This window comes from Brassica napus, chromosome C3 (assembly GCF_020379485.1).
Source record: "Brassica napus cultivar Da-Ae chromosome C3, Da-Ae, whole genome shotgun sequence".
Taxonomy (NCBI): Eukaryota; Viridiplantae; Streptophyta; class Magnoliopsida; order Brassicales; family Brassicaceae; genus Brassica; species Brassica napus.
In genome coordinates, this window is record NC_063446.1 from 68,469,479 (window position 1) to 68,479,540 (window position 10,062).

At 39.5% G+C, this 10,062-nt stretch overlaps 2 protein-coding genes and 1 long non-coding RNA gene across 3 annotated transcripts; 1 reads left to right on the forward strand and 2 right to left on the reverse strand.

Moving 5' to 3' along the window:
- Window positions 1-90: 90 nt before the first annotated feature.
- LOC106361099 (peroxidase 47-like) lies at window positions 91-3,639 on the reverse strand. Its single transcript, XM_013800798.3, has 4 exons — window positions 3,312-3,639; window positions 3,049-3,237; window positions 2,795-2,957; window positions 91-659 (listed from the first exon to the last, which is right to left on the reverse strand). Exons 1-4 carry the CDS (start codon window positions 3,537-3,539, stop codon window positions 280-282), a joined length of 960 nt encoding a protein of 319 aa, XP_013656252.2. The 5' UTR covers window positions 3,540-3,639; the 3' UTR covers window positions 91-279.
- On the forward strand, window positions 678-2,347 carry LOC125583451. Its single transcript, XR_007320477.1, has 2 exons — window positions 678-1,780; window positions 1,884-2,347. It is a non-coding gene; the product is annotated as an uncharacterized LOC125583451 (long non-coding RNA).
- Window positions 3,640-6,981: 3,342 nt separating the features above from the next.
- On the reverse strand, window positions 6,982-8,711 carry LOC125583297. Its single transcript, XM_048749945.1, has 5 exons — window positions 8,327-8,711; window positions 8,099-8,211; window positions 7,781-7,870; window positions 7,460-7,683; window positions 6,982-7,354 (listed from the first exon to the last, which is right to left on the reverse strand). The coding sequence occupies exons 1-5, from the start codon at window positions 8,709-8,711 to the stop codon at window positions 6,982-6,984; spliced, it is 1,185 nt and encodes a 394-aa protein (XP_048605902.1).
- Window positions 8,712-10,062: the final 1,351 nt, after the last annotated feature.

The window sequence follows — 10,062 nt, forward strand, 5'->3', positions numbered from 1 at the left end:
GAAGTTCCAGCATGTTTCCTTCCCACCTACCTAATATATAGTTAGTCTATATACCCTCCCTTCTTCTCGGCTATATACATAGATAGAGAATACATAGACAAACGTCAAACGTTTTTATTAGATTTGTGAAGCACACAAACAATTACACCCAACATATTACGAAACACCAAGTTTTTAGATGGTGCACAAGTGATTCATCATGAATCATATCATCGAGATACATATAACCGATGGTAGGAGCACTGGTACAGAAAATCATAAATACATTTGGTACATGCTTTAGTTAAGACAGCGACAATGTTTACGGATTTCACCTTGAGAGCTATTTTTGACATTGAACTTGCTCATTTTGCGCATGGCCTTTTGAAAATCAAAGAAAAACTTAGTTTGGTTAAGGGCATAGCCATTAACAAGATTCCTCGTCACTGGACTGTTGAATAAGGCTTGGTCTGAAAAGAGGACTCCTGATTTCATCTGAAGCGCATTGAAATAAGCATTGTCGAAATCGTTGCGTGTGGCATCAAGTGGTTGCTCTGCATTGTCACCGGCACTGCAAGTTTTTGAGAGAGTGTTTGCAAAAGAAGAGTCTACTGAAGAATCTAGGGTGATAAGTCTAGCCTTGAAGGATGAGCATCGTGCAACTCCAAGGGTATGTGCTCCTATATATAGTTCACAAATTAGGTTAACAAATTGCTTTGGAGTATTCACATTCTCGATAAACATATATATTGTATGGATTTCATTCTAAGTGATGTAAAGTATATTAATATACTAAAGAAGACTTACCAAAGAGACTCTTTACTACCTATGCCAATATTATTTCAAGTCAGTAATCTCTACAATATTATTTGATAAGTCATAATAATCTATATGTCAATCTCATGTTAATTTTAAAACACTACAAGAAAAATGAGTTTTGATAGCAGTAGAGGATAGCATTTTTTCGCTTTCTGCTATGGTTGACATACCCGTTAGTTTTAGATAGCTTTTTTTTTTTTAGAAACGCTATGATAGAGCAGCATAATTGGAAACGCTATGATAGCAGATGGTTTTATATGTAACACTTATGTTTAATAGCAAAACATAGTTAAAAACGTTATGTTTGGTATTTTAAATCCCTAAACCCTAAACAATTTTTTAAACTCTAAACACAAACTTTTAAACTCTACTATTTTAACATCATATCTTAAATTAAACTTCAATTCTTAAATATAAACTTAAAATTAATATTTTTCAAAAATTCATCTCAAGTCTAAATCAATACCCTAAACCTCTAACCCTCAAACCATATACTCAATCTTTTATTTTAAACTCCAAACTTCAAATCTAATATTTTCAAACTTAATACATCAAATATCATAGTTATAAATCATAACACTTATTAAATTCATTTACATATATACTTTACACTAATTATATATAAATCTTAAATTTATTTACATTTGTACTATACATACCCTAAACTCTCACAAAAAAAAATCTGATTGGCTAGTCATTTTCGTCTGTTAGATTGGATTCAATCCAATGGACAAGATCTTTCCCTTCTCATTTTATCAGTCTTATTTCTCATTGGATGATAAATGTTGGCGAGGATAACCAACTTTTAATCTCTACCATTGATAAAATCTTATCCAATGGTGAGGCTATCAAGAGTTTTTTCTCTCTATCTCTCTCATCTCTCACAATCTCCACCTCTCTCAACCTCTGTATCTCTCAATCCAGTCGCCATGTCTCTCAATCTCTCTCAATCTCCATCTCTCGTAACCTCTATGTCTCCAAAGTAGCCATGTTTTCCATTCTTCAATTCCATTCGTTTATTTGCTTTCTACAGTGACCCTGAAACATGGATTCAAGTTTGGTTGAAACGTTTTGTTGTTGTTTAGGGAGAAGAAGTAGTGGATAACGAAGGAATGGATTCGGAGCGGGACTAGCTACGCCGGATTCTGTAGGCGGAGGAAGACGGTGGGACGATGACATGGTAAAGAGAAGTGGTGGTGTGAGAAGATGATGAAACGGGAAAGAGAAGTGGTGGAGGATGGAGGAGGACAGCAGATGGCATAGCTAACAGCGTGGTTTGAAGCGTCGATGCGAAGGAGTTCGTGATGGTGGTTGTTAGATCCGGTGAAGGAGGTGGCTGGTGTAAACAAACAGACGAGGCGGAGGCGGAAAGGTGGAGGCACGAGGAGTTAGGTTTCTTTTTAGGTTTTGCTTTGTAGGTTTATTTTTTTGGTTTACATTAAACCAATTTTGATTTATTTTTATATGTGAACCAGTTTTAATTATGAATAATTTGTAATTCAATTTCATTTATAATTTAATTTTAATATATATATCAGTTTTAATTAAATTGCAATTTCAATAATATAAAAAAATTTAAATATTTTTATTGTATTTTTATTTTTTTATTTTTAACCATGTAAATAATAACAAAAAAAAAACGCTATTAAAGAATATTTACTTGTATACAAACAAACGCTATAATATATGACAGTAAAATAGCAGTGCGAAAAACCGTTATCTAATGTGCCTGAGCTATTATGACGGGCGATGATACATCGCTTCAAAAACCGCTATCGTATCCATAGATAGCGTTATTCGACCGCTAAGAAAAACATTTTTTCTTGTAGTGAAATAATTAATTAGAATAGTAACTTTAATAAATGAAGTTTATTACTAATAGCTTTTATTTAATTTTTATTAATATTTGTTTCAAAATCACCTTATTATAAAAAGACAATATATTTAACATTTAACATGAAATGGAACTCAAGTGTGACGTAAATAAATAACTTACCAGAGAGAGCAACAACATCTTTCGGACTGAAGCCACGTTGGCCAAAAGCCTGAATGAGTTGAGAGGCATTGAAAGAAGGTGGAAGAAGATTTTTTGTATCTTCTATCTTGGATCTTTTACCATCAAATCTTCCTTTAGGTATTTGATAAAATGGACCACCAGCCTAATAAAAAGACCCATTTACTAATTCTTTCTAAAAGTACATAAATCATCATAATAATATAATCACCAATGATCGATCTTGATCAGCTTACCCAAAAAACAGCATCTCTAGCAGCCATGGCAAGTATATCTGCGCAAGATACAACTCCTGGACAAGTATTCTCGATTTCTTGTTTTGTATCATCTATGATCTCGTAGCCACGTAGACTCAGATTCCCAGGCGAATCCTTTTCTGCAGTGTTGTCATTTGTTGAATCTAGCAGAATCGAAGCGTCACATCCCTTAATAGGACAAATAAATAAGTTAGTTTTCAAAACTTCTATTAGTGTTCTTTTATGTACATAGAAAACGTTACCTCAATGAAACAGTCGTGGAAGAGCATACGGATAAGACCTGCGGCTAGAGTGGGATCGGCTTGAAGAGCAGTACTAACACTATTTTTCACAATCTGCTCTGCGTTAGGACAGCTCTTCATGTAGTAATTCTTACTTAAGCCCCTCACGTTAGAAGAAAGCGCAACGATTGCATGCATAAGCATAATAACGCTCAATAAATTTGCCATAACCATCTTATTATCTCCCATCGTAAATAACCTCCCCACCGTGATATATATATATATATATAGCTATTATAAATATTTATATTTATATTTATATTCTGTTTCAAAGCCTTTTTAATATGATATTCAGTCATAAGCTTGTGTATATATCACTTACCATTTATATAGAGTATGAATTCACTCTAATTAGTACATGATTGGTTGAAATGCAATGGTTGGCTGCAAGTGCAATAGTGATTTAAAAGTTAGTAAAAGATTCATATGACAAACATTCGGAAACAAATGCATTTGTGTGGTTGCTATGACTAATTGATAAGTCGATGCAATATCAAATAACTAACATATATAGTTATAATATAAAAAAAACATATTATGTGGCATAAAACATCAAAACATACTATAATAATAAATTATTTAGTTTAGTTAGTGATCATAAAGTATGTGTATAATATATATTTTTTTAGTCTTTAATTTAAATGAAAATTGCGATTACGAGGGACAAATGTTTTATTTCGCTGAATTAATGTTAAACTTAATTTTGTGTGTATGTTAGATTACTTAAAATATAAATTATAATAGATAGTTAATAAATTTAATTAGAAAATGTCAGATTTATATGTATCAATATATTTTATTATTATAATATCCAAATATTATATTTTATATTATTACATATATTCTAATTTTTAACATAAAATTTATGTTTTTAAATAAATGTATTATTTGCATTTGTTCACAACCACACACTTTTAGAATAAGTAAATCTATGAGACATCTGAAATAATGCAAAACAGTAAAAATATTTTTATTAGTTATTGTTAAACGTCAATATCTCTTATATATTAAAGGAGAAACATCAGAAATTGGTGTCTATACACCTAAATAGATCTCTAATTTGCAATCTATCTTCACCTCTTCATCTCAAATTTCATTTTCGTTTTGCCCCTCTGCCATATACCCACACATCATATAGGTGTCTCAGTTTGTGTGTAGGCAAGTTGTCTTTACTACCTCTCTCTCACTCTCTCTCTTCATATGTTCTATTCTCTTATCTCTCACTTTTTTCTCCACGAAAATCAATTCCTCTCTCTCTATATGTTCTACTTTTAACTCTTTTTCTATATACTAATTGTAAACTAAGAGAGAATAATTTGTGTTTAATCGTGTGTGTATTCCATGATTGAGAGTCATACATATATACTTGTTACAGAGAGATATTCTATCAAGATACTCTAACAGTTTAACTCTATCACATAATCATCGGGACTTATCCAGACCAGCTTCATCCTTATCTCTTGGTTGCGTATTCGAACCACTGAACCAGACCAAACCACCTTACCATTCTCAACACTCCCCCTCAAGTTGGAGCATGTAAGTTGCAAACGCCCAACTTGCTGAGTAGGTAATGGAACTGTACACTCCCCAACTCCTTAGGCATTATGTCTGCCAGTTGCTCTGTGGTGCGGACATGTCTCGTAACAATGAGTCGATCTTGGACTGCATCTCTGACGCTGTGGCAGTCAGTCTCTATGTGCTTCGTTCTCTCGTGAAATACTGGGTTTGCGGCTATCTGTAACGCCACTTTACTATCACAGAACAGGTCCATGTGTGACTTGTGTACAACTCCCAAATCCGACAGTAACCGCTTCAACCATTTCAGTTCACGCAGTGCAGCAGCCATTGCCCTGTACTCAGCCTCCGCCGATGAGTGCGACACAGTGTTCTGTTTCTTCGTTTTCCATGACACAGGTGAGTCGCCTAGTAAGACAATGTAGGAGGACAATGATCGGCGGCTTACTGGACATGACGCCCAATCTGCATCGCAGAATGCTTGAATATGCAGGTCACTGATTGCCTTCAGCATGATCCCCTGACCTGGAGATCCCTTCAGATATTTCAGCACTCGCACGACCGCGTCCCAATGTGCTTCTCTTGGCTTCTGCATCACTTGAGAGAGTACGTGGACTGCGTAACTTAACTCAGGACAAGTTATCGTCAGGTACACGAGACGGCCTACATAGCGCCTGAACCTTGCTGGATCCTTGAAGAAAGGTTCGTTGTCGGAGAGAAGCTTATGGTTCTGCTCCATAGGCGTTGACACTGGCTTGCATCCTAGCAGCCCCGCCTCAGATACTATGTCAATTGCATATTTTCTCTGCGAAAGGAACATGCCTTGTGGTCCTCTAGCTATTTCGATGCCCAAGAAGTACTTCAGCTTACCAAGGTCCTTCATCTTGAAGCATTTGCTCAGGTGAGCCTTGAACTTGGTCACCATGTCGAGCTCACTTCCCACAATGACGAGGTCATCAACGTATATCAAGACGCGCAGACTTTTGCCTTGTCTTATGTATGTAAACAAGGAGTAGTCTGAGTAACTTTGCTTGAACCCGGCTTGCTTGAGTGCAGTTGTCAGTTTAACAAACCAACACCGAGGAGCCTGCTTCAGTCCATACAGCGATTTCCTTAGCCTGCACACTTTATTGGGATCACTAGCTTCAAATCCAGGAGGCATCTTCATGTACACTTCTTCTTCCAGATCACCGTGTAAAAATGCGTTGTGCACGTCCATCTGGTGCACTTCCCAATTCCTTGCAACCGCCACCTCAAGCAGCGTTCTCACAGTCGTGAGCTTGGCCACTAGCGCAAAGGTTTCCTCGTAATCTTCTCCTTCTATCTGTTTGTTACCGCACACGACCAGTCTCGACTTGCCTCTCTCAATTGTGTCATCGGGGTTGAATTTGTATTTGTATAGCCATCTGCAGCCCAACGCTTTCTTTCCTTTCGGCAAGTCGGAGACATCCCACGTTCTCTGCTCTTCCAATGCTACCACTTCCGTTCCCATGGAGTTGTTCCAGAAAGGATCACGCACGGCCTCTTTGTAACTAGGCGGTGGTGATGCTTCTGTGATTGCCGCCAGGAACGCCTGATGTTTCTCAGATAAAACAGCATCAGTAACATAAGCAGAGAGTGGGTATGAGGAAACCATACCTGGACGCGTTTCAGGGGGCTCTGACGGAGCTGGTGACGAACGGTTGCGGTGTTTATCAGGGTGACAATGCGCATTGTAGCTGACATAGTCGCGTAGTTTGACTGATGGTCTAGACACACGATGCCCTCTGCCTAACGCTGGATCCGCAGCTTCACTCACTGATGTGGTCTCAGTTTCTGCTACCACGACTGCCTCTGTTTCTTTACCAGTCGTCTCCTCTGCTGCAGTCACGTGCCCCGGTTCTACGGCTACTGTGTTACCTCGCTCTGCACCTGCAGTAGCTGGAGGGATCACCATTGTCTCATCGTGATCGAGATCATCACTCCCCCTCGACTCGAGCACCGGTTCTAGGGTTTCAGTTCCTCTGACCAGTTCGACATCTGCAGGGGCCGCATCAGTGTGATACGGGAAGACTGCTTCGTCAAATACAAGATCTCGTGACGTGAAGAACTCGTGCTTGTCTAGGTCGTACAATTTCTAGCCTCTTTTGCCGAAGGGGTATCCCACAAACACGCATCTTCTGCCTCGAGCCTTGAACTTGTCCTTGTCTCGCTGCATGTTATGCGCAAAGCAAAGACATCCGAATGTCTTGATGTCGGCATAGGATGGAGCTTTTCCGAACAGACACTCGTATGGGGTTTTCCCTTGCAACAGGCTCGAGGGGGTTCTGTTGATAACATGGGCAGCCGTAAGCACACTCTCACCCCAAAACTTGATCGGAAGGTTGGCCTGAAACATAATAGACCTGGAAACGTTTAAGATGTGACGATGTTTCCTCTCCACTCTTCCGTTCTGTTGTGGGGTTGCTACACACGAGGTTTGATGCAGAATTCCATTCTCCGCAAAGTATCTCGAGAGGCACATGAATTCTGTACCGTTGTCACTTCGGACTGTCTTGACTAGCTTGCCAAACTGTCTGTGCTAGGTGACAGAAGTTAGGCAGAATCGTCTTTACCTCGGACTTCTCGAGGAGTAGGTGTATCCATACGGCTCGAGAAAATCATCTACAATGGTGAGAAAGTAGACAGCACCACAAGATGATTTTGTTCGATAAGGACCCCATAAATCGACATGTATTAGTTCAAACGGAACAGATGCTTTATTAAAACTCTCAGAAAACACCCCGAGTCTGTTTTGACTTAAAACAAATTCCACAACCATCAAACTTATCAGTATTATCTAGAACACCAGAAACAAAAGACAAAAATCCAAAAACACCAAATGAAGGATGTCCCAATCTGCGATGCCAAAGAGTCTTGTCTTCTGCAGCCTTAACTCTGAGTCCTCGCGCCATTGTCACATCCCGATAAACATAGATACCGTCCCGTTCTTCACCTGCTCCAATCAGGGTCCTCGTAAAACGGTCCTTCAAAATGCATAAGGTATCAGTAAACACAGCCAGACATCTTGTTTGTCTGAGCAACTTAGCGACTGACAGGAGTGTACAGTTCAAGTTCGGCACAAACAAAACATTTTCTAAGACAATCTTATCTGACAATTTCAACATTCCAAACTGAGTAGCCTGCACCTGGCTCCCGTCTGCGAAATGTACTGGACAACCTACCATCTTACGTAAATCTGTAAGTAGACGTACATCCCCCGTCATGTGGTGAGATGCACCAGTGTCGAGAATCACTTCTCTAGTTTGAACCTTACCATTCAACTTATCTGGAATCGGAGTTAGCTTCTGTTGCTCAAGGAGCGCAGCTAGCGAAGCCCACTATTCGTTCGTCAAGCTTGGAACTCCTTGTCCTGCGGTGCCTGCAGCCTGCATTGCGTTGGACCTAGCCTGAGTTCGGCCACCCCCTGCCTCTGCCACGACCTCCGCGTTCTCCCATTTGGTTTCTCTCGGTCCACCAGTCTGGAAAACCGATGATCTGCCAGCAATCTTTCTTGTCATGGCCTGTCCTCCCACATTGAGAGTACACCATTCCTCCTCTGCTTCTTGCAACAGCCGTGATAGCTCCACTGTTAGGTTGGTTCTCCGACTGTGATGGCTCCGATTTAACCAGAAACCCTGCTGCCTCTTGTCTCGTCTCGACTCGAGATGTCTGGAGGCGTCTCTCCTCTCTCACTACTCTCTGGTACACAGAGTTTAGCTCTGGTAACGACTCCATCCCTATGATGTTTGTGCATACGTTTCCGAATCTCGCTTCATCTAGCCCCATCAAGAACATGTGCACTTTCTCTTCCTCGTAATCAGACATTATCTTGTCTGATGCTCTACACGTGCAGGTGGGAAGAGGTTTGTAGTTGAGGAGCTCCTCCTACTTCAGAGACAAGCGCCCAATGTACTCCATAACGCTCGCACCTTCATGCTTACACGCCGCGAGTTCAGCTTTGAGCTGATGAACCCGAACCGCGTTTCCAACAGAGAACCTCCTCTTCAAGTCTCCCCACATCTTCGAAGCATCAGCTGTGAACGTGACCGTCGAACGGATCGCAGGGGATATCGACGCTCTAATCCACCCCACGATCATTGAGTTGACCGTTCTCCACATCTCTGCCTCCGTTGGGTTCTCCTTTTCATCTGGCAACAACAATGTACCATTGATGAATCCGAACTTGCGCTTGGCACGAAGCGCGTTCTCCAACTCCGACGCCTACTCGGCGTAGTTTTCACCGTTCAGCGACACCGGCGAGATTGACACTCCCGGATTGTCTGATGATGCAAGAAAATTCGGTGAAGTCATACGCGACTCCACGCTACCACTGGCGACCACTGATACATCTGTTTTTGACATTTTGTTTTACGTTTCTTTCTCTCTCAGACGAGCCCAAATAGATCTTCAGATAGGCTCTGATACCATGTAAACTAAGAGAGAATGATTTGTGTTTAATCGTGTGTGTATTCCATGATTGAGAGTCATACATATATACTTGTTACAGAGAGATATTCTATCAAGATACTCTAACGGTTTAACTCTATCACATAATCATTGGGCTCTATCACATAATCATTGGGACTTATCCAAACCAGCTTCATCCTTATCTCTTGGTTGCGTACTCGAACCACTGAACCAGACCAAACCACCTTACCATTCTCAACACTAATTCATTGTAAATCTTCACACTCTCCATTGATCACCAAAAAAATTCATTTTTTATATGAATACACCACGTTAAGTTTCAAATCACAATCCACCTTTAATTTCATAAAAAAATTTGTTGTTGTGAAACGAGAACGAAGAAAAAGAAGACTTAGTCTACTGAGAAAATATGGCGAACCGTAAAAGATTTTTCCTATTTGGTTTAGTGATTCGTTGTCTCGAACGAGCTCAAAAAAAAAATGACCCAATCTGTGGGTTCAAGAGGGTTCGTTAAGTTATTTTTTATTTGGATAACATCTTTGTTAGCCGAAATTTTATTAATTATCTGATATTAGTTATCTTTTAGCAAATCCTCAATTTTATATTGATGCATGTGGTAATTTTTTTTGTTAGATGTTACATGCAAAGTGCCACTAATTAATAAATGGTTTGTAAGATGTTACAAAATATATTTTGTTAGCTGTAAATAGTTTGTTATAGTTGTTATATGATTCGACACTGTTTGTTA

Bases quoted from the DNA above. Each gene is read 5' to 3' on its own strand.
- LOC125583297 (XM_048749945.1), bottom strand. From the start codon at position 8,711: ATGTCTGATTACGAGGAAGAGAAAGTGCACATGTTCTTGATGGGGCTA. The intron at 8,212-8,326 runs GTCGTGGCAGAG...GGGCTTCGCTAG, and splicing joins CCAAATGGGAGAACGCGGAG to CTGCGCTCCTTGAGCAACAG. The intron at 7,871-8,098 runs GTACGTCTACTT...TGCATTTTGAAG, and splicing joins CTCACCACATGACGGGGGAT to GACCGTTTTACGAGGACCCT.
- LOC106361099 (XM_013800798.3), bottom strand. From the start codon at position 3,539: ATGGGAGATAATAAGATGGTTATGGCAAATTTATTGAGCGTTATTATG. The intron at 2,958-3,048 runs GTAAGCTGATCA...TCTTTTTATTAG, and splicing joins CTAGAGATGCTGTTTTTTGG to GCTGGTGGTCCATTTTATCA. The intron at 660-2,794 runs GTAAGTTATTTA...AACTATATATAG, and splicing joins AGATGTTGTTGCTCTCTCTG to GAGCACATACCCTTGGAGTT.